General features: G+C 28.1%; 2 protein-coding genes across 2 annotated transcripts; both read right to left on the reverse strand.

Annotated features, from left to right (window-relative positions):
- Positions 1 to 120: 120 nt before the first annotated feature.
- Fs(1)n (female sterile (1) Nasrat) lies at positions 121 to 14,168 on the reverse strand. Its single transcript, XM_070312938.1, has 16 exons — positions 13,961 to 14,168; positions 13,299 to 13,794; positions 11,743 to 12,041; positions 11,375 to 11,679; positions 10,420 to 11,112; positions 8,943 to 9,194; positions 8,562 to 8,880; positions 7,385 to 8,209; positions 5,618 to 6,133; positions 5,264 to 5,475; positions 4,836 to 4,974; positions 2,800 to 3,077; positions 2,198 to 2,566; positions 1,689 to 2,045; positions 455 to 608; positions 121 to 350 (listed from the first exon to the last, which is right to left on the reverse strand). Exons 1-16 carry the CDS (start codon positions 14,166 to 14,168, stop codon positions 121 to 123), a joined length of 5,652 nt encoding a protein of 1,883 aa, XP_070169039.1.
- Positions 14,169 to 16,602: 2,434 nt separating this feature from the next.
- Positions 16,603 to 25,111, reverse strand: LOC138942568 (uncharacterized). The gene is made up of 3 exons (XM_070312888.1): positions 25,082 to 25,111; positions 18,933 to 20,997; positions 16,603 to 17,116 (listed from the first exon to the last, which is right to left on the reverse strand). The coding sequence occupies exons 1-3, from the start codon at positions 25,082 to 25,084 to the stop codon at positions 16,767 to 16,769; spliced, it is 2,418 nt and encodes an 805-aa protein (XP_070168989.1). The 5' UTR covers positions 25,085 to 25,111; the 3' UTR covers positions 16,603 to 16,766.
- Between the last annotated feature and the right edge of the window lie 552 nt (positions 25,112 to 25,663).

A 25,663-nucleotide genomic window follows, 5' to 3' on the forward strand; every position in this document is an offset into this window, starting at 1 on the left:
ATATATAATACATATTTTAATGTTTTGATTTCTATTTATATGCCAATTTTTATTAAATTAAAAAAAAATTCCTAAAAATAGAAATTTTTATTACATTATACAATAATAACAATTGTATATTTATTGACATCTTTCTAATTCATTGGCGTTCGTGTAACAGACGTTTTTAGCTAAATTTCTCAAGTCCAACTTTTCGCCATACATTCTTGCTTCCAAAATTGTTAATCGATTCTTGTGTATTACAGCCAAACAATGTCTTTTCTCTAGATTAGTGTGTTTTCTTATTTTAAAATGATATAATTTACCAACTTTTATTTTAATAACACTTTTATGTACGAAGCCTTCGATACCTTGTAAAAAATTATAAAAATACGTAATATACAATCGCATAATTTTATATATAATTAAATAAATATCTTTCTTATAATTTTTCGATTCTACAATGTAGACTCACCTCTATATTCGTAAATCTGGATAGTATCGTCATTTTCTACAAAAATAAATAATGTCTCGACAAGTCCTTCAAAGTTCAGGATCAAAAACCATTTCGGCAGACGTGCTTTTATTGTCTGCAAGATCTTTGTTTGCGACATGTCATTTTTGTACAACTAAATAAAACAATATAAGCAAATAAACATATGGTACATAAATATATATTATAGAATAGTATTAATTTTATGCAATAAATCCTGATTTTCTATATATTAATATATGTATATAAATAATTATATTGGATGATTGCATAAGTTCGTGCCCGATTTTCATAGATGGCATTAAGTTACTGCATGGCGGAGTTCTATTGTTTTCGTGTGGTAATTGTTGCTTACACCGAATAGATGACGTTGTCTTATGTCAATTTAGCGTCAGACATTGTTCAGATAAGTCCATTTCTGCATAAGAGAAATCATTAAAAATGGAGAACGAAAGGTGCATTTGCGGCATGTAATGCTATATGAATTTCGGAAAGGCGTGAGTGTTGGGATTGTACAAAAAAATATTCAAAGCGTTTATTTGGACCGCGCTCCTGCTCTCCGAACAATCAAAAAGTGGTTTGGCAGATTTCGAAATGGTGATTTCAACATGGAGGATCAACCCCGCTCTGGACGGCCTTCTGGCATTGATGATAACATTGTGCATGCCTTAGTGGAAAGAAACCCAAAAATTACAACTGAGGATATTGCTGAGAGGCTGAACATCGATAATTCAACCGCTTTTCGTCATTTAAAAAAGCTTGGATACATTTCCAAGCTTGATACGTGGGTGCCGCATCTCCCGACTGAAAGGAATAAGCTGCAGGAAAACTGCAGGAGTCGCAATGGGAAATTCTGCAGCACCCGCCATATTCTCCAGATATTGCGCCTTCAGATTTTTATCTGTTCCGGTCTTTGCAGAATAGTTTAAATGGCAAGAATCTCAATTCCGAGGAAGCTTAACCATCGAAAACCACCTTACAAACTTTTTTCAAGAAAAACCAAGTTCTTTCTTCAAAAATGGAATCGACAAGCTTATAGATCGTTGGAAAACCATTGTAGAAAAGAATGGAGACTATATAATTGATTAATAAAAGTGTTATCTCTAAAATATAATTTTATTGAAGTTTATATTTAAATCGGGCACGAACTTATGCAATCACCCAATATAAAATTAATTGTATAATAATAAATAAATAAAAATTTTTTTGAACTTACGAATATATAATCCTGGCTGATTTCTTCGTCGTAGTAAATATATTCTTCTTCTTCATAGATACCTATTTTAAAACTTAGCATGCTGTTACAATCAAGACAAGCTTTTACATCTGTGTCATTAGAAGATTTTCCTTGTAATTCATAAATTAAAGATTGATTAACGGATTGATTGACAATTGGATCAGTATTGGACATCAAATTTAATTTTTTATTCTTATTTTTATATGAGATAAGTGTCTTTAATATATTTGATTGAATCTCTTCCGGAGCACTTTCGAGATTTTCATTAGCCATTGCTACAAAAACATCTTGATATAAATCCATAATATCGCTAGCATTACCAAGTTCCAATACATGCTGTAACAATGAAGATAAAATGAAAAAATCAAGAAAGCTGAACTCAATCTAAGCAAAAATTATATTATATTTTATAAGCATTTTTTTATATTTTGTCATTGAAAACATATTATTTTATTAATTGTAATTTAACTTTATTACAATAAACTCACCATTAATCTATTATTTTCCAACTTCCATATATTGTTAAGACTTCTACCGCAGGTGCGTTTCGCGATGGTAAGCAAATACAAAGGGCGATTTGATTTAAAAAAAATCCATTTATCAATTAACCCAAAATCGGATACTTCGTCGACCGCTTGAAAATCGATTTCAGTATAGAGTATAAGTTTCACACGGCATGTATCATAATTTACTAATATATAATCAAAATTATTTGACTCAATAGTACGGATATCATGAATATCTCCTTCAAATTCCTGAATTTTTAAATAATCAAATGTATTGAATTTGTATATCTGATTTACAGCATTGCATTTAAGCATATCTAAATGCAATGCGCATAAGTTATTTAGATCCATCTGCAGAAAATAAAGTCATGTTAAGAAGACGTAAAACAAGATGTAGCTGTAAAATTAAATTTTGATGGAACGAACGTGCTGATTTTAATATAAGACGAGTTTATAAAAAATAGATGTTATAGTAATTATAAAAAAAAAATATTATTGTTTTATTTGTTAATTATTATCGTATAAAAACGCGTTTAATATTAAAAATGGTATCAAATGTTCTGGAATAAAAATAATTTTCTTACATGTGTTTCATCGATGATATGATCTATTTGAGGATGTTCCTGTGATAAAGCAGTTGATATTTCCGTGACATTAACTCCATTCAAAAATTCACTTCCGTCAATATTTTCTTCGAAATGGATATTTCCATGTATCTTCCACTTCCCAGATATAATCTGTTTTGCTTTATTTGTTATCTTAATTGCAACACCTTGCCAATTAATAGGATTTATTCCGTTTAGAAGACCCAAAATTCTAAGACCTTTATCAAGGACAACTGGAGTTTTGAACATGAAGTTTCCTAAAAAAATTAAGCAAATGTGTTATTTATATGTATCAATTGCCTACATAAATCTCTCTGAAAGAAATTATAAATGAAGTGAAAACATGGAGGAAAAAAGAAATAAAAAGATGTAGGAAATGTGGAGAAAAATATGGAAGGGAGAATGTTGTCCGGAAATATGGAAAGAAGGAATCCTCGAGTGTAAAAAAGAGAGAGGGTGGAAAAGTATCGTGTTACAGAGGGATTACATACATTAATATCGACACTGTATAAAATTTATCTTTTCATACTGGTGGATAGATCGAAAGGAGAAATGGAAAAGAAGAAAATAATACCGAAAAATTTGATGGGATTTAAGAAAGAAAAGAGGATAATGGACGATATGTACATGACAAACTATTTAATTCAAAAGCAAATTGGTAAATTAAAAGGAGATTAATAAGTTTATTCATCGATTTAAGTGCAGCCTTTTTGACTTGATAGGGAGATATTGATAAGGGCATGGAAAGATTTGATAGAAAGGATAGATGATGTTATGAAGGAAAAGAATAGAGAAGGGTAAGAATAGAGAAAAATGAGCAAAAAATTTTTGATGGAAAGAGGATGAGACGAAAATGTCCACTGAGCCTATTATTATTTAATATAGTGTTGACAAACTTGGAAGGAACTGTGAGAAGCTAGAGAAAGATGAAAGTAAAGTTGAGAGAAAGGGAAAGATATATTTACTAACATACGTGGAAAATAATTTTTGTTGTTGGACAAACTTAAAAACTTTCAAACATTAAGAGGAAAAGGAGGGTTTAAAATATTTGACATTTTTCAAAAATCCAATTTCATTTTTGTGATACCATGTAAGACTATATACATACAGGGTGTCCCATTTTAAAGGACCCACTCAAATATCTCAGAAACACTGCGTTAAATCGAAAAATATTTCAAACAAAAGTTATGTGGCTTCAAGGAGGCCATAAGATGGTGACAATGATTTGACCTTGGAAAATCATTTGAAGGTCATGTGAAGGTCAACTTTAAAATCTTAAATGGAAACCCCCATTTTTTATTTAGTATTCTTGTAGCTGACATCGAGAGCTTTCCAAAAGACTATAATAAAGTATTTTTTTATTAAGTAATTTTTGAGTTATTTTATATTTTAATCTGACATATTTCGATATAAAAAATTCTCGTAAAATATTTAGTTTTTGATAATCTTACCGTAATATTTCTATGTACAGAATAATGAGACAAATCAATTAGTATAAAAAAAAAAATTGTTTTTAAGAAAATTATTTACAATGTATTTTTTTAAACAATTGTTTATTAAACAATTTTTTTTTAAACAATTTGTTTTTTTTTTTTGGCACTAATTAATTTGTCTTATTATTCTGTACATAGAAGTATTACGGTAAGATTATCGAAAACTAAATATTTTACGAGATATTTAATTTTTTATATCAAAATATGTCAGATTAAAATATAAAATAACTCAAAAAGCACTTAATGAAAGAATACTTTATTATAGTGTTTTGGAAAGCTCTCGATGTCTGCTACAAGAATACTGAATAAAAATGGGGGTTTCCATCTAAGATTTTAAAGTTGACCTTCACATGACCTTCAAATGATTTTCCAAGGTCAAATCATTGCCACCATCTTATGGCCCCTTTGAAGCCACACAACTTTTGTTTGAAACATTTTTCGATTTAACGCAGTGTTTCTGAGATATTTGAGTGGGTCCTTTAAAATGGAACACCCTGTATAACATATTTATCAGCTTCTTACCGGTTAAAGTGTCTTCGGCGATTACAGAAACAATTTGCTTAGGATTAAAGCTATTGATGAGATATGCATTAAAGTCATGATACGTGTAAACATTTCCCCGAATCTTTATATGTCCCGAAATATTTTGATTGCCGTGTATCTGTAAAGAAAATTATTTTTTATTATTCTTGAACTTTTATTATATAGTATTAAAATTTTAATATAAATTATATATTTGAAAAAATAAAATAGACAATCGTATATAAAATGAATTATTTAAGAAAATTGTGAAATATAATACATGATTATAAAATGTGAATATAAATTGTACATATGTCTATATGTTAATTTATATTCGAACATTTTTATAATATATATATTTTAATCACTACAAATACATATGTGTAAAACGATAAAATTGTTTTTCTGCTTTGATGTTTATATTATACCAAAAAAGTGTTCGCGTAAATATCTTCTAGATAATAATTGTTAACACGTCCTGATATTTGTATGTTTTTAACGGTGGCATTAGTACAATTAAGCCTATCGACCATGATGGACTGTTTCGTATGTAATGGAATCAACATATCCATTTTTAAGTCATTGACTTGTTCAACCTTTACGCCTGCTTGAAAAGTCACATTATCCATTGTAATCCGTTCTAAAATATAAATCATTTCTTATTATGCAGAAAAATCGTCCAATAATATTTTTATTTATTTAACGGACCGTTAAAAAACTCTCAATTATTATTTGCTCGTATTTACGTATAATTTTGTTTTATTATGTGTAAACATAATTACCTGAAAAATAGCTAAGTTTATTAAGAGCAATAACATTGTCCTGCAGGTCTTTTATATCGACTTTCATGATGGTACCTGATTGTAATTCTGTTTTTACTACAAGAGCTTTTTGTATGTAAACATCCTTTTTAAATATAACTTTAATATTAATTGAGAAAGGTTTATCGATATAAACAGCATTTTTGTGAAATCTGTTTAAATCTAAGTTATTTAAACTGCCATCAATGATAAATGCGTTATTAAACGTAATTGAACTTTTAAATACTTTCGATCCAGACACTGTAATATTTACATCATTTTTAAAGATTACTTTCTCCAAAAAACTATCAAACATTGATCTTTGAATTGATCCACTTGTATTCAGTCTTGTTATGGAAGTGGTTTCATTGAAATAAAAGTTACCGCGAAGAATGTAAGAGTTATTTTCAAGTGATTTAAATCTATTTGTGAAATCATGTAAAAATACATTTCCAATCTTGCCAGTTGTATTGAAATTTCTTAAAACAGTGACCCAGCCTAAAAAAATTAAATTTATATTAATATATATAATTTATATTATAGTATTATAAATCCGTTAATTATGACAATTATCTGTTATAATTATAACAATAATAAAAATAATCAGTAAAAAGAAAACAAAAACACAATTATATAAAATAACATAAATAAAATTTTATTGCAATGTCGTATTTAATTCTAATAAGCAAAAAAAAGAAAAAGAAAGAAAAGAAAGAGAAAGTATATATAAAAAGTATATATATATACAGGGTGTCTCATTTTAAAGGACCCACTCAAATATCTCAGAAACACTGCGTTAAATCGAAAAATGTTTCAAACAAAAGTTGTGTGGCTTCAAGGGGGCCATAAGATGGTGACAATTATTTGACCTTGGAAAATCATTTAAAGGTCATGTGAAGTTTAACTTTAAAATCTTAAATAGAAACCCCCATTTTTTGTTTAGTATTCTTGTAGCTGATATTGAGAGCTTTCCAAAACACTATAATAAAGTATTTTTTTATTAAGTACTTTTTGAGTTATTTTATATTTTAATCTGACATATTTTGATATAAAAAATTAAATATCTCGTAAAATATTCAGTTTTCGATAATCTTACCGTAATACTTTTATGTACAGGATAATGAGACAAATCAATTAGTGCCAAAAAAAAACAAATAATTGTTTAAAAAAATATATCGTAAATAATTTTTTTTTAAACTATTATTTTTTTATACTGATTGATTTGTCTCATTATTCTGTACATAAAAGTATTACGGTAAGATTATCAAAAACTATTTTATGAGATGTTTAATTTTTTATATCAAAAGATGTCAGATTAAAATATAAAATAACTCAAAAAATATTGTACTTAATGAAAAAATACTTTATTATAGTGTTTTGGAAAGCTCTCGAGGCAAGCTACAAGAATACTAAATAAAAAATGGGGGTCTCCATTTAAGATTTTAAAGTTGACCTTCACATGACCTTTAAATGATTTTCCAAGGTCAAATCATTGTCACCATCTTATGGCCCCCTTGAAGCCACACAACTTTTGTTTCAAACATTGTTCGATTTAACGCAGTGTTTCTGAGATATTTGAGTGGGTCCTTTAAAATGGGACACCCTGTATATCTAATAAATATATATAATTTGTCAATATATTGGTATAACAATCTCTAAAAGTTTTCAAGATTTTGTGTGAGAGTAAAATTATAGTAAACTATGAGAAATATAGAAACATTTGAAAACTTGTATATATATGCAACATACCATTTATAACAACTGGTCCTTTCAGTATCTGCTCTTTATTGGGATCTAAGATATCTTCTACAAAGTGTCCATTTATAAATTGCGCCTTCAAAAACTCACACGTAATATTTTCGAATGTTTTGTAGCCTATAAATGTAACATTTTTGTCGGCTTTCTGTACAGCGTCAATAACGAATTCGGATAGATTTAAACCGTTTACGAAGCCAGTCACTGTTAGGTTTTTAACCGATATGTTTTTATTGAAAATTACAGTCCCCATGCTATCTTTCTTGTAAACGTTTACGATATCGTTTTCATTAATCAAAGATGCTGTTAACATCCCAGTCACTCGGAGTGATTTTATTGACGCATTTCCGTTAAAAATGTCATCATAAAGTGCTAATAATTGATTTAATTTATTTAATGGCATTCCATTGATGATTTTTGCGTTCAAGACATTGGTTTCTAAATTGTCAATTATTAAAGTGCCTGTCAAATTTTGTTGCGTAGAGATTGTTAAGATGCGTTTACTCAAATCAGTGTAATTGATATAATTGATTGTATTCGGCAAGATTTCATCGGCTATTAATGTTGAGAGTGTCAAATTTTCGAAATACGGTTTTTGGAAAGTTTGATTTAATTTGTCAAAGAAAGCAGTCTGCGTGATACTTTGCTTTAGAGTATCGAAAGATAAGTTATCAATGATACATGATCTAATAAAGAATAATACTTTGTTTAGGCAAGCAGAGGTAACATTTTGTTCGCGGATTATATAATCTTCTAAATTCTTCAACATGCCTAAAGTTACATTTCCCAACATGACATTTGCCGATATTTTTCTCAAATCTAAAATAAATAAAATAATATTATATACAAATAGAATTGTAGAGGGTAATGTAAATAGAAACAAGTATCTTTATAATTATTTTTTTCTTTGATAAAAGAAAGAGAGCAAGAGAAAATGTGATTTGTTTATATATTAAAAGTAATATTATAAGTCGTTTTATTTTATAAATTTACTGTTGCAAAAATGAAATAAAAAATAAAGCATTAGAAAAAAACATGTTTGTTTTTTATATTATGCTTCATTATGTATAAAAATGTATATACATATATACATATATGTACCATTTAATTTTTTTATGCGTGCAGTTAATAATTATAAATAATATTTATTAATTATATAATTGATACTTACAAGGAAACTTTTGATCGGTGTTTAACGTTACAAATTCTGAGAATAAGTGATTATTAATTTGTCCAGATTTAATTGTTGCGTTAGTTTTTATATAAATGCCATTCAAGAATTTTTTGTTTCCAGTAATTAATGCATTCTCTTCAGTTTTCAACAAAATATCATCAAAATCTGACCACATTTTATCATTAATTGAATCTTGGAGCACAATATTTCCCATCACAATCAGATTTTCAAAGATAACGTCTGATGAAAGCCTATCAGTTTCGTTGAGCAATTTCTCTATGCTACTTATGTTAATGCCCGTTACATTGCCGTCAATCTAAAATTGTGACGCATAATGTTTTCATACATAATTAGCGAAATATATTTATCAAATCGTACCTGAAAAGTTCCACCAATCTCCAGATTCTCAAAAGTAATTTCATGATCAATGACTTCGTGTCTACTAAGAATAATGAAATCATCGATACTTATATTATTTATTGTATTGATGTTCAATAAATGTGTTGTAGACAAGTTGGCAAAGTATTTCTCACCCGTAACATCGAGAGAATATTTATTATTAATTAGAACGTAATCCTCTGGGTATCGTAAATAATTCAGATTTTTTATATCGACTTCGTCGGCGATAAGCTGTTGGAAGAAATTATTTTTTATCAAAGAAAAAGTTATATATACAGAGTGTCCCATTTTAAAGAAACCACTCAAATATCTCAGAAACACTGCGTTAAATCGAAAAATGTTTCAAACAAAAATTGTGTGGCTTCAAGGGGGCCATAAGATGGTGACAATTATTTGATCTTGGAAAATCATTTGAAGGTCATGTGAAGGTCAACTTTAAAATCTTAAATAAAAACCTCCATTTTTTATTTAGTATTCTTGTAGCTGACATCGAGAGCTTTCCAAAACACTATAATAAAGTATTTTTTTATTTAGTACTTTTTGAGTTATTTTATATTTTAATCTGACATATTTTGATACAAAAAATTAAATATCTCGTAAAATATATTTAGTTTTTGATAATCTTACCGTAATACTTCTATGTACAGAATAATGAGACAAATCAATTAGTATAAAAAAAAATTGTTTTTAAGAAAATTATTTACAATGTATTTTTTTAAACAATTATTTGTTTTTTTTTGGCACTAATTAATTTGTCTTATTATTCTGTACATAGAAGTATTACGGTAAAATTATCGAAAATTTTTATATCAGAATATGTCAGATTAAAATATAAAATAACTCAAAAAGTACTTAATAAAAAAATACTTTATTATAGTGTTTTGGAAAGATCTCGATGTCAGCTATAAGAATACTAAATAAAAAATGGGGATTTCTATTTAAGATTTTAAAGTTGACCTTCATATGACCTTCAAATGATTTTCCAAGGTCAAATCATTGTCACCATCTTATGGCCCCCTTGAAGCCACACAACTTTTGTTTGAAACATTTTTCGATTTAACGCAGTGTTTCTGAGATATTTGAGTGGGTCCTTTAAAATAGGACACCCTGTATATAAAAGTTCGATTCCAGTTCTACTGAACGTTTAGTAAATTGTGATAAATCGTAAACAAGCATCGATTTTTCGCAAAAAGAGAAATAAGTTATTGTATCACAAATAAATCTCTATTTTTATTAATTATGTTAAATAGAAAAATATTACTTTTATTTTAAAAACTACTTTTTTTTGAAAACTATGTAAAGCATAAAAATAAAATTACGGTAAAATTTCCGAGAAAGAACCCTCCAATAACATATGTTGTTAAGGTGATAATATCCTAAGTAATTTTAAAAAAAGAATTTATGATTGTCTGTAATTATATCACAAACAATCAGAGTTATATATACAGAGCCTTACCCCTTCCACGATTGTCTCTCCTGGAATAATTATTGATTCATCTTTCCATACTATACTTTGCATTAGATTCTTCCATTTAACATTATTTATCTCGGAAAAGTTTAAGTGTCCATTGATCTCTAATCGTTTTAATTGCGAAAAATCAATGTTTTTATAATTTTTGATTGTAGTGTCAAAAATAATCTCTTCCAATGGAACGCCATTCAAAGAGAAAACCGTCAAATTATTAGTATCAATGGAGAGAAAAAAATTTTGGTCGTTGATAACAGTAGCGTGATCTACAATATTCTTTGCTGCAAATGAAGTTGATGCGTTATTTACAGAAGCAGCAGTTATATTTTTCGCGTACAGAGTTCCAGTCACTAGAAAATTTCCATTTAATTCAATATCCGAGGATAAGTTAATTGTCGTCGAATTAGTTATATTTTTCAAATCCGATAAGGTTTGATTAAGCATCATTTCAAGTTCCTCTAGTTTCTTTAAACTTGATGTCACATTCGTCAACATGTCTTCCATTTCTAAATCGATTAAACCGACTTTGACAGCGCCATAATTTACATTCCTTTCGATTGTAGCATTCGACACATCGACTTCTGAAAAATTCCAAAATCCTGATATGGAATTTTTGAAGTAGCTTCGATTCAAGTGTGCTTCAGTCTCGTCAAAGACAACTTCCTGTTTTCGAAAAATCTCCTGAAAGCATTTTATTTTATAAGAAATTTAAAATTATAAAATTTCTCAATAAAAATAACATTTAAAATAAACATAAATTAACATAAAATAACATGTACGTCCTACATATTTATATATTTTAATGCATTGTAAAAAATAGTTATTCAACTGCTTGAAACATTTATTTATAATTATGTACAAAATATATAATTATATATAAATATAATACATAATTATGTAAAATATTAAACATAAGAAAAAGAAATTATGCAAACGCAAGTACCTCCAACAGAGCTCGCGTCTTTAACATGCTTTTCGTCTCCTTGTGAATAGGATGCTCCAATTCACTCAAAGCCACTTCTATGCGTACGAGTACGTTTGCATGAATAAATCCAACTTTTGGAATAATGACGATTTTTGACATATCAAAATTATTCAAAATTTCATTAGGTAAAACTACTGTTTTAAACTTTAATCCTTGCCAAGCTAAAGCGATTACCGACAAGTTTTTAAATTGAACTAATAACAATGACTCATCCCGATATGTGTTCAATGGTACAGTGGTAATCCAAGCAATTTCAGTAGTGTCTGAAATAAATAATATCTGTTTTTAAAAAATTACATTTTATTTAAAAATTATCATCGGATTACCATTAAAATGCAGATCTGTTTCAACATTATCTTGAAAATCTTTCTCGGAAAAACGAAATAAACGCGTTTCATCTCCACCAATCGCCAGATATTCGATGTAACCACTCTCGAAGCAAACAAAATTCGTCAGCTTGTTAGATTTAATAGTTTCAAATTTTTCAAGTTGGCATAATGCGTGTTCAATTTTCGATTTATACAAAATAATGCTATCGATTCCTTGAAAGCCTAACATGGAGCGTCCATAAATCGAGCAGATTTGAATATCAAATACTTTTGAAACAAATAATCGCCGACAAAGCCTGCACAGTATAAATTTATTTATATAGGAAATGTAGCATATTTATATTTATATCATTTTGCACATTGAAAAGTATAATTTGGATATAATATATATACATATTTACAGGGTGTCCCATTTTAAAGGACCCACTCAAATATCTCAGAAACACTGCGTTAAATCGAAAAATGTTTCAAACAAAAGTTGTGTGGCTTCAAGGGGGCCATAAGATGGTGACAATGATTTGACCTTGGAAAATCATTTGAAGGTCATGCGAAGATTAACTTTAAAATCTTAAATGGAAACCCCCATTTTTTATTTAGTATTCTTATAGCTGATATCAAGAGCTTTCCAAAACACTGTAATAAAGTGTTTCTTTATTAAGTACTTTTTGAGTTATTTTATATTTTAATCTGACATATTTTGATATAAAAAATTAAATATCTCGTAAAATATTTAGTTTTTGATAGTCTTACCGTAATACTTCTATGTACAGAATAATGAGAAAAATCAATTAGTATAAAAAAAAAATTGTTTTTAAGAAAATTATTTACAATGTATTTTTTTTAACAATTATTTGTTTTTTTTTGGCACTAATTAATTTGTCTTATTAGTCTGTACATAGAAGTATTACGGTAAGATTATCGAAAACTGAATATTTTACGAAATATTTTATTTTTTATATCAAAATATGTCAGATTAAAATATAAAATAACTCAAAAAGTACTTAATGAAAAAATACTTTATTATAGTGTTTTGGAAAGCTCTCGATGTCAGCTATAAGAATACTAAATAAAAAATGGGAGTTTCTATTTAAGATTTTAAAGTTGACCTTCACATGACCTTTAAATGATTTTCCAAGGTCAAATAATTGCCACCATTTTATGGCTCCCTTGAAGCCACACAACTTTTGTTTGAAACATTTTTCGATTTAACGCAGTGTTTCTGAGATATTTATATGTATACAATAAATAATAATTAAAAAATAATTTCGAATTTTTTAGAGAAAGAAGTCACACCAAAGCATCTCTTTTTAAAATTTTTGTACAGAAACATTCTAACAAAAAAGTATTAAAATTTATAGGCATAAAAACATTATTTAGTAATCTATTTAAAGCATAATTCTTTTTATGTATTTCTGCTATAAATTATTTTGTATGCCAACATTTATTTTGCAAAAAAATTTATCGTGTAAATATATAAAGGGTCACGTAGTGCTATATAATGCAATTATAAAGGTAAAAACAGAAACGATATATATGTATAATTACGTAATTACCATATATCGATGCGATGACTATTATAATCAACATTGAAACCGTAAATATCAATCAACGATTGTCCTTCGGCATATACATTATTGTCGAGTAACAATAATTCATGTTGATTTTCTTCTCGCATAAATTCCATGTCTCGATATTGTTTTTGTACAGGCCATGTTGAATATAACGTATACGTATTTCCAAAGATTCTATACCAGTATAAGTAATAGCTTTGTTGGAATTCAATCATTAGAACTACCATTAAATTATTAACACGATTCTCATTAAATGTTTCTTCGGTATTTAAATTAAGAACTTTAAATTGTAATATACGTCCCTCAGTTGTTATGTTTATAGTATGTTTAAGTGACAAATCATCAAGATCAATCTCGTAGAAAGACAATGTTGAATTCTCAGCATGAATGAAGTATGCGATTTCTGCTTGTAAAAATTGCCAATTAATGTTATCGGGCATATTCAATTTGTGCAATGAAATATTTGTCACAATAACTTCTAAAAATAAAAACATTCTTCTAAATTGTTTATATAAATAGTCAGGGTGGAGAAAATTATAGATTTATTTGCATAGTAAAATAATAAATATAATATTACATATATTCTATGTAAAAGAGATTAAATTTTTAATAACTGATATAATAACATATTTAATAACAATTACCCTCTCGATTTCCAGCCCCAGTGCCAAATTCATATTCCTGCCAAATTGACGATGCATCTTCGTGATTACGTGGTCGACGAAATGATCTAGTATTAAACAGTATTTTGTCCAACGTTTTAGACATTTCTTCGATGTCCTGGCATTTTGCGTTATTCACGAAAATCCACAGAAAGAGGAAACATACGATAAGATCTTTACTCTGTAACATTCTGAATATGTACTGAGAGAGACTTGACCGTGAAATTCTTTCACGCTTGATATCTCGTAAATATCCTCATACGACCTATAATATTTTGATTATTCATTGAGCCCTAATGCTGACAACTAAAATCCAACATTCTTCAAATTTATCTAGCTAAACGTTTCATTTCAAGATTAAATAAGATGTTATATATTTTAGCTTGTTTAAACTGTAATTTTATTAATAATTATACATTTTCTCGTAAGTCATAATTTCATTAATAACATAGTTTAATAAAAACAAATACAAATATTTGTAGTTAAAACTGTAAAAGAAAGAGTTATTTAATGTATTTTATTATACAGGGTGTCCCATTTTAAAGGACCCACTCAAATATCTCAGAAACACTGCGTTATTCACAGGGTTGGGAAGTAACGCGTTACTTGTAACGCCGTTACCGTTACAAATTTTATTTGTAACGGAAAAAGTAACTTCGTTACATTTTTCGGTAACGAGTAACGAATTTAACAGTTACTTTTATCGTTACTTTTTTCAAATTTTTTGATTTATTTAAGATATTATTCTTGCTATTGTGCGTGATAAAATTTTTATCTTAACCGTAAAGCCGTAAGCAAATCGACCAATTAGCATTCTTATTATGTTGTAAAAATGCTTCAATGTGATTGATCAACTTATGGCTCTTGCAGACCAGTGCGATGACGCGACGCGCGATATCCAATGAGAGCTTTATCTTTTCGGAAAAGCAGAGCTCTCATTTACTACCAGTTCTAAGTATCTTGCAACGAAAATTAGAAAATCTCAATAAATCTGACCTTATAGATTGCCATTCATTAGTTGAAGCTATTCAGCAAGGTTTAAATAAAAGGTAACTTATTAATTTGATTAATACATATGTTATTTAATTTTAAATAAGGATTTAATTGAAAAATATTATTTTATTTTAAACTATTGATTCAAAAGTATTAATTTCAATAAAACAAACAATGTCGCTTAATTTACTATATTTGATTTTAAATTTCTTACAATATTTGAAACAAAAGAATTAATAATAGCAGCATGTTTACATCCAAAATTTAAGTTAAACTGGTTAACCGGAGAAAAAAGAAAACGTGCTGAAAATTACTTGGAGGATTTATTGGGAATCCGATCAACTGAAAATTCTTCAAAAGCTGGAAAATCTGACGATCACGATGATTTTTTCATTTTTGAGCAAAAAACGGTGCAAAATGAATCTGAACAAAAAGAATTGCAACGGTTTTTAAAATCAAATAATTGTAATATAGAAATGTTAAACGACTATCCAAAACTTAAAAAACTTTTTATTAAATATAATACAGCTCTATCAAGCAGTGCATCCGTGATCACTAGCTAATAGAAAGAATGTTTAGCATCGGTGGCTCCGTATTAACACCACAAAGAGGGCATTTAAATGATGATACTATGGAGCAACAAATTTTATTAAAAATTAATAAAGAATTTCGATAAAATTTAATCATTTATTTTGTAATAAACCTTGAATGAAATCTTGCTTACAATTTTTTAACAGTTTTTCTTATGCAAAATAATTTATTAGTTTGTATTGTAAAAAATTAAATTTGTAACGACTCGTTACTTTTTAGTAACTGTAACGGTAACGAGTTACTTTTATAAAGTAACTTTCCCAACCCTGGTTATTCATCTATATCATCATATATATATATATATATATATATATATATATATATATATATATATATATATATATATATATGAATATCTTATTAACCATAGTATACATAATAAATTTCTTTTAAAGATCAAATAACACACATATTTAATTTTAATTGCAATAAAATTTCTTCAAGACCTTACTTATTGTATTATAGCTATACGTATGGTATATACAGGGTATAGTATATATATATATATATATATATATATATATATATATATATAATTTATCGTATATTATAAAACTATTTAGAAAGTTTTCAATAATCTATTTCGCAATTTTTCCGCAATAGCATTTTTTTTTAAGATAATGTTTTAACAATATGACTAAGATGGTTTTAAATAAAAATATTTAACAATTAAATTAAGTTTATTTCTAATTTACCATTTTTTTCTACAGTCTTATGCATGTTGTATATACAAAGGGTTTAAGTAAAATGGATACATTTTTGTATAGAACTATAAATGATTTTTCTAAATTCTTTTGCCTTCCAACAACCGTATCATATATTGTCATATGATGTTTCAGTCGATTTATTTGTAATTCAAACACAAATCGAATTATAAAATAAGATAAAATAAGATGTCAGCAAAGTATATAATTTTTTATTTATAATACTTTTAGTAAAAGAGAGAGCAAAAGAAACATCGACTGAGAGCCAATATAGGAAAAGTTTAATTTTTAACAATACACAAAATGTATTAAATATTGAAAAGTGTTGATGAATTATATTAAGTATCAAATATTATATAAGAAAAAAAAAATAGAATATATATATACATATATATTAAATATTTTAAGTCTCTAAAATATGAGTACAAATATTAGAATCTGAGAATTAAATTAACATTTACATCGGAAACAGTATTCGTAATAAAATTCTTCTTTATAAATTACGGTATTTTGACTGGCAAAAATCTTGTCCTATCGCCAACTTTCGGTTGGAATCTTAGATTCACTTTTTCGCTGTCCTCATCACCAACTTCGAGAAACGTATTCCAGTCTACGAGGAAATAAAGACCGCTTCTTCGCTTAGTTGGTAAAACAGGGTCTGGTGCACGGGTGGTACCACCAAAGGATTCCTCTAATGCCAGAAGATTTGCATTTGTAGGTGTCGATGACATTGGAACGGGTGATACCAATGTATCCAGAAAAGTTGAGCCATTTTTCGCAGAATCTGGAGCTATCGATGTTATCGGCGTGATCATCGTCGTCGAGATCGTCGAGGAAACATCTATAGATTCTGCCGACAAGATCCGTCATAAAGTACTGTTTGACATTTTGCACATTTTATGTTGCGTAAGTGATTTTGGCATGCTACGTAATAAATATTTGAAAAACGGTTAAAAGCACATAACATCTTGCAACTGCCAATATAAATCTGAGAAATACAAGCATAATATAAAAAAAAAAAAAACTTGACGATGCTAAAAGCATAAAATATTGATAAGAATATCAAATTTGTAGAAAACATTGTAATAGCAATCCTAAAAAAAAATCTTTCTAAATATAACATGTAGAAATCTGTGCATGACACATCGTAAATTTTATCTTGAATTTTATCGCAAATTACAGATCATCTAAACAAGCTTTTAAAAAGATAAAAACACATGCGTCGAGTACATACATAAAGAAGTATTCGTACCTATATATGCAATAAATGGAGAAATTTATAAATTAAAATTATTAAATTACTGTTAACTCTTTAAAACAAATATAATATCGATGTAACTACTTAAATAGTTTTTTTTCCAATTGATTATATACTATCGGTTTACGAAAGACTCCAAATAGATTAGGATTTCTTTCTGGTAAAGCATATATTTTATACGATGCGTAGTATAAAAAAAAAATTTTGCATAAGATGGCTATCAAATTATAATTAAAAATTGCAAACAATATAAGATTTCAAGAAAGTGACGCGGAACTTTCGATTTTCGCGATTGAGATATGAGAACTTTTTACTGTGGTCTCTCCACATTCATTGCATCGATGTTTGTAAAAAAGAATCTGTGTGCACACGTACACGTGTGTATTTCAAGAGTAAAATAAATTAAGACTTTTGTTTAATTATTGATCATGAATAGTACTGACGATAAGATCATCCGAATTACGAACCGATTCGTGTATAATCATATGTATCTAGCACGTGCAATAACATTTATTACTTTGAGGGCAAGAAATGTAGGATGAGAGTTGCATACTTTGCTGACAGTAATGTATGTACATATATGCGCATAAGAAAAAGTTGGCGTGCAAAAAAAACTTGTGAGAATCGTTTAGAGAAATATTGCATGCGAAAATAAATCAAAATTTATCTGGCGTTACGTTATAGTATATCATTTTATTCAGTTCTTATTTTATTATAAAGACAGCACATTTTGCAATTTTGATTACTTGAATAAACTTTATTCAAAGCTATTATTCAATGAAAGTGAAGCACAATATGAAGGATTTGTTCGAAATTTTACAAATTAATTTACAATTCTCTTTATATATATATACGGCTAAGTTTCGTTTTTTAAAAATATATATATCATGTTATCAAAATCTATTCTATCATTAAGATTGCAAATTTTTTGTCAATTTAAAATATATAAATAATGGAATAATTCGAGCAATTAAATAACTCTAATTATTGCACAGCTAAATAATAACTTAAATTACTTCGTATCTTCTATGGCATCCAAATTATGCAAAAATATATTAAATATTCAATTAATTTATATTATTTTAATATTATTGATATTTTTCTTATCAATCTGTACGATTTTTTTCCCTTACAATATAGAGTTAGATTCAAGCACTTATAAATAAGATATAAAGCGAAAATTGAAGTAGAAGCAGAAGAAGTTGTAACCAAAGAAGATCATGCTGAGAGAGATGTAGCAAACTATATAGATAGCAACCTTCCAGAATAAGTCTATTTAATCAGAAGATTGTCTAAACATATCCCCCCACATTAATTAACATGCGCCTGATTTTTGTCAGACCTTGAATAATCCGTTTAACCCAAGATTCTGAAGTGCTCAAAACGGATATCATAAATCTTTTTATACCGGTAGTTGTTGTCGTGGTCTTCGCGAGATCTTCATCGCCAATAGTGGTTGTTTCAACAGTTTCTTCCGAGTTTTGTCTTTTTACCTCATTCTTTAAATCTTCATTATAGATTCTAATAATCTCTTCTATATGTAACGGATCTGGACCATTCTTTAGAGTTTTTGAATTTATTAATAAGTTGTCAGCTGCTTTTTGCACATCCTCCGTACTCGTTTTCCCTTCTTGAATCAATTTGTTGACAATGTCCAATAGCTCGTTGATTTTCATCCTCTGTCTCTCATCCTTCACTTGGACTTCGTGAGGTTTAAACACGTGGAATTTGGTTGCGTTTTTCGGTTCTATATCCTGCACTTTTGGTACATTTTTGGTATCCTCCATTTTTGTTTTCGATACCTTGCGAGAGATGAGGCCTATATTTTCCAAAATTTGTCTCATGTTATCTGGAACAGCTTCAATCAACGATGGTCGTTCCGTCGATGCCGGCATAGATTTTTTCTGCCTATTATCACTGATTCCAAGACCGAACTGTGCCAAGAACTCTTTCATATCTTCGTTTTTTATCTTAGACGTCGGCAAAGGTTTGAAGTTGGTATAAGAATTTGTATTTACGGTTGGTCTGGGTGTGGACGTTGAAGTTGTTACTAGATTGGACGTCTGCAAACCAAATCGCTGAAAGAGTAGCTGTATATCTGGCGTTAGATTATTCATTCCTTTTCCAATCTCTAGAACAGGATTTTCAAAGGTATTTTGAGCGCTTATCGATGATGAATCGGATTTAACGGCCGTCAAGCCGGAAGTTGTTTTATAAACAAAACCATTGCTATTGGAAATCTCTGTTTTGTTTTTTAAACTTTCTTCATTTTTTTTGAATACTTCCTCTACATTCGTGGAATTTTCCGGCCGAAGTCCAATTGAGGCAAGCAATTCCATGACCTCTGGCCGCATCGTCGTTGTCGTTGTGATTTTATGAAATCCTCCAGAATTTGAATTATAAGTAGAATTGTATTCTAATTTTTCGAAAGAAGAAGAAGAAGAAGAAGAGGATATTGGTGTTACATAGATAGAAGATTGCTTGGTCATTTGTATTTTTTTGAAAGGTATCTTTGAAATCTCTGGAGTGTTCTCAATTTTACTAATTACAGTTGGTGCCATGTCTTCCAATGATATCTTAACAGATGAATCTAAAGCTTTCGATGATGTCGTAAGACTTTGCATAGTACTTGTTGGTGCGTTATAACGCCATTGATCAACAGATAGAACATTTTCGTTATACTTTGAAGGATGAGATGTTGTCAAAACATTCTTTTTGTTAGGACTCATTTCCATTGGTCGCATCGTTGTTGCAGTTGTACTATATACTATATAGACTTCTTCATCCTTGGTTGAAGATTCTTCCTTAAACACTGGTCGTCTAGAGCTAGGTGTTTCGATGGTCGCTGGTTGCTTTTGCAGATTATCCAAGTTAAAGCTAAATTTTATTGGTGCCGATTCAAATTTCAGAGTTTCCGTCAACGGCATTTTTGTATGCGCTTCCGAATATGTTTCTCTGTGATTCTTATATTGCGTTTCTTCGGGTGGATTTTCTATCTCCGGGGCGTGTGTCACTACCAAGTTTTCAAGAGATTCTTTATCGTGTTGCATTTCCTGCGTGGGTGTGCTGGATTGTATTTTTTCGTTTTCCCACGCATTGAAGTCTTTCGAATTAGAAGAAGTGTCGGAGATTATTTGAACTATCGGTGGCTTGGTATATAAATCATTTATATTTTCTTTTGCATCTTGTGCATTGTACGGTAAAACTACCATTAACGCTCTTTCATAAATCTTTCTTGCTTTCTCGATTGTCTCTCGATTATTCCCGAATGTCTCTAGATTTTTAGATGTTACAATGTTTAAAAGAATGTCGACAATCTCACGCCTAGTGAGTTGCGGCAAAGATGAGTTCTGACGAATCAATCTCTCGACTTCGTTAATTGTTCGATTGATCGAGTTCTCGACTTCGATTCTTGATGGCAAATCATCACCATGAGTTAAACCAAAGAGGATCAGCATGCACAATAATGCAATCTAAAAAAAAATTATTGGAATTATGCAACAAATAAGGAGAAGTAAGTTATATTATAAACTCAAAACCAAATACTAGCTGATCCAATAATCTTCTATACATACAACGAACCAGCTCTGCAATATTTTTAAATTTTTTATATATGTCTATTGTGTATATAAATATATTTCACCATTGCAATAATATTTCTACTCAATTTCTAAAAAAAAATTTTTTTTCTTGTGAGGGGAAGTCCCATATATGAGATTTATAATTAATTAGAATATATTAAATACGTATATAAGGTTGTCAGTTTTTTTGTTATTTTTGTCCAACATTTTTGAGATCCATGTAATCTCAAATTAATTATATTAATTTTGTTAATTAATCATATTAATTATATTAATTTTGTCAATTATAAAATACTTTATAATAAAAGCATTTGTGTGTGCGTGATAATATAATTTAGATTTTTTTTACTTCATCTATATATTTTACTGTAACTATTTTATAATTATAAATTATTTAAAATTTATATTTTACATGTTAAGATTATTGGATATTTAATTTCATTCATCGTAAAATAAATATATCTTTGTATTAGAAAAAGATAAAATTTTAAAATGAAATTTAATCTTATAATAAATAGTAATAATTTTAAATAACTCAAATTAAGCAGTGTTGTTTTAGCAATAATCTTTCTAATTTCTTGTTAAATGTAATATATATTAATAAGAAATTAATGTGTACATATTTTATATAAGATTTATAATATAATATTAAATAAGGTTAGCACGCGATTAGAAAAGTAATTTTCATTCAATCTTAATATATTTTTTCTTCGAGACTATTTATATTCGCATATACTTACGTAGATGCCCTAGATATGAGAGATCTTATACATATTAATTTATTAGATGGAATTGCTTTAATAATACGTAAGCATGGATTACGCAATTAAGCCAAAGAAGAACGAGTCAAAGATATATGTCAGTTATATTTCTCATATTCATGAGCAAAAGTTGCAAAATGAGCTTAGCCAGATTGCTGATGTCAAAGAGCACAGTTGACTAACTTTCACAATGTCTATCCTTTCATTTTAACATCTATAATACTCGTGATACGTACGTATATAGTTTATATTTTGTCAAATGTATGAAATAATCAAATTTGCATCCGTGAAATATATCGATAGAAATTTTCAAATTGATTTATGTTGAATCTTTCAAGTATTGAGTATAGAAATACATATAAAGTACTTATCACATGGATTAAATTTTATTCAATAGAATGCTAAGTCAGGTATACTTTGAATCGTGTTGCTCTTTTAGTTTCTAAGATATAACATTTTAAAGTATCACATTTTTTACTCCTGATTATATTTAGTTTTCCGTGTCGTATGTTATTTAGGCCTATTTGTTAAAATTTTTTTAATTTGTGTCCGCCAAAGTGTTGCAAATTCATATCAAAAATTATATAATTATAACGTTAATTATAACAATATTTTTTAACACGACATGTTAAAAGCTTGAAGTTATTAAAGTTGATAATATGCGCTTGAAATTAGACAGTGCTCTTTTATAATTCCTGAGACATTTTAGTTAGAGTTAAAGATATATGGTTAAGACTTCGAGTATTATAGAACGTTTTTAAATATATAGGGTGTCCTATTTTAAAGGACCCACTCAAATATCTCAGAAACACTGCGTTAAATCGAAAAATGTTTCAAACAAAAGTTGTGTGGCTTCAAAGGGGCCATAAGATGGTGACAATGATTTGACCTTGGAAAATCATTTGAAGGTCATGTGAAGGTTAACTTTAAAATATTAAATAGAAACCCCCATTTTTTATTCAGTATTCTTATAGCTGACATCGAGAGCTTTCCAAAACACTATAATAAAGTATTTCTTTATTAAGTACTTTTTGAGTTATTTTATATTTTAATCTGACATATTTTGATATAAAAAATTAAATATCTCGTAAAATATTTAGTTTTCGATAATCTTACCGTAATACTTCTATGTACAGAATAATGAGACAAATCAATTAGTATAAAAAAAAAAATTATTTTTAAGAAAATTATTTACAATATATTTTTTTAAACAATTATTTGTTTTTTTTTGGCACTAATTAATTTGTCTTATTATTCTATACATAGAAGTAAACATACATACGGTATTCTATACATACGGTAAAATTATCGAAAATTAAATATTTTACGAAATATTTAATTTTTTATATCAAAATATGTCAGAATAAAATATAAAATAATTCAAAAAGTACTTAATGAAAAAATACTTTATTATAGTGTTTTGGAAAGCTGTCGATGTCAGCTACAAGAATACTAAATAAAAAATGGGGATTTCCATTTAAGATTTTAAAGTTGACCTTCAAATGATTTTCCAAGGTCAAATTATTGTCACCATCTTATGGCCCCCTTGAAGCCACATAATTTTTGTTTGAAACATTTTTTGATTTAACGCAGTGTTTTTGAGATATTTGAGTGGGTCCTTTAAAATGGGACACCCTGTATATTTTTTCGTATCTGAATCTAACTTTTATTTAAAATTAAAATTTTTCTATTTGAAATTTAAAATTAGATTTGCATACGGTTATAATATTTTTAGGGTATTGATGCAGAGTAAGGAATAAAGCATTTACATCGCTCACGCATTTATTTAATTATGCAAATTGTAATACGTTTACGTTATATAGCATGCTTCTTTTCTAACAAGCAATCATTTCAGCAATATTATAATAATACTGCTTATTTCATGTAACAGAAAAGAAAAGGTAATACGTAATTTGCGTCATGAGACACGCGAGCAATAAGCTCTTGAAGATAAAACTAATTTCCATCTAATCGATAATAGCAGAAAGACAACTAACTTCTTTGGTTTTGTATTTCACCATATTATTAGCCATTGCTATTGGATACAATTTCCATTTGCCATAATTATAGTATGTCGACTCGTGATATCGCAACAGGAAATAGCATTCGTTACGGTGAATGATCCAAAGCGGAAAAATATTTCTTCAAAATGAAAATACTTGCAATAGAAAAATAATCTTCACAAGTTTGTTGACGATTGGCTTTTCCATCGTAAATATTTTCGTTATTTCGCGGTTAATATTTTCCAGCTTTGAATCGCGCAAAGAACGCTTGAGAAATATAACGATCACGAATACATGTATGTAAAAAAATTTGCTTGACAAGCGTACAGAAAAAATGACACCGGAAAGAACAACTTTCACAATCTGATGTCGTGCAACGTTAAAAAATATTCATCTCCGGTCTTTGTTGCAAAAGATTATAATATTTATCAATATAGATGCAAAATGCAGATTGAATACAATTAATGATTAATGTGTATTTTCATCATTATATATGTATACGCGCGTGTATATATATATATATATATAAATTAAGAAAGTATTGAATAAAAAAGCCATATAATATATACCAATTTTTAAAGAATAATATGGTTTACGATTGAAAAAAATTGACATAATATTTATACAACAATAACTTATGAGATAATTATTAAATTTTGTATATATTAGTATTGATAATTTAATGATAATTTAAAGAACATTTAAATTGTATTTAAGTAACATTTGTAAGAATGTTGCAACTAAGCTGTTTTATGATCATTTTCATACAAAAATATAAAACTCGAATATAAATATAGCGCGATACTCTTAGCAATCATACAAATATAATAATTATTTACAAAGAATGTATAATTTTGCAACAATTATATTTGCAGCACTCTTCAAGCCTCTAAATGATTTAAATAAATGTTATCATGTTTAATGTACACAAACAGTATTAGCCATGTTAAAACATTGTAGATACAAAGTTATAAGGTGTCAATGAAAAACGTTTATTTTTACTTCACGTTTGAAAAATCGCTTTTTTAATTTTAATTTTACATTAATTTATCACAGTATAAATCACTTTTTCTAGTCTTTGCAATCGATGCATTTATGGCATCGCACGAATATCAAAGCACCACCATATATAATTGTGCACAAAAATTGACAATATTTCATGTTTTTCCAATGATAGAAAATGCATCATTCACTTGATGATCGAAAACTCACCATTATGCTAACCAATCGTCCGGACACGTAGCCGACAACTGACTGAACGGCTAAGACCTACTTTCAAACTCTCTCCATTTTATTTTCTTTAGTTGCCTTGACGTATAACCGCGCGTCAACCTGTTCATGTTGCCGATCGAGCGAGCTATTAAGATCAGAACGCATTGAATTTCAGAGTAAAACATCAATGAAAGAGTTCAAAATAATTTAATGAATTAATGCTAGTATATTTTAAGTCATTCTTCGATGCTATATAAATTCACCAAAATTTTAGCGCTTTAATTCTGATATAAATATATACAAAGATTATCTTGATTCATTGTAACAATATGCAGTGGAATTTGTACTCTTAGAAATTTGAATAACAAAAGCAAAAACAACAAGTAAATACACGGCAAGTTACGTATGCGTACCATAAGAGCATCTTTTATTAACACATTTCCTTTATAAGCACATTTCTTTTTAAATGTTGCAAATCCTTTGGCTAGTCGTAAATCAATTTTTCTTTTAACATAAGAATTAATTGAAAAACATTTATAAAATCTCTTCTAAATTATAAATAATTGAAAATAAAAGAAGCAT

This window comes from Polyergus mexicanus, unplaced genomic scaffold, assembly GCF_030449975.1.
Source record: "Polyergus mexicanus isolate NDT 795.1 unplaced genomic scaffold, iyPolMexi1.0 SCAF_23, whole genome shotgun sequence".
Classification (NCBI taxonomy): domain Eukaryota; kingdom Metazoa; phylum Arthropoda; class Insecta; order Hymenoptera; family Formicidae; genus Polyergus; species Polyergus mexicanus.

What these genes read in the sequence shown, in the direction of transcription:
- LOC138942568 (XM_070312888.1), bottom strand. An exon ending in GACCACGACAACAACTACCG is followed by an intron (nt 17,117 to 18,932) that starts GTATAAAAAGAT and finishes TCTTGTCGGCAG; the next exon opens with AATCTATAGATGTTTCCTCG.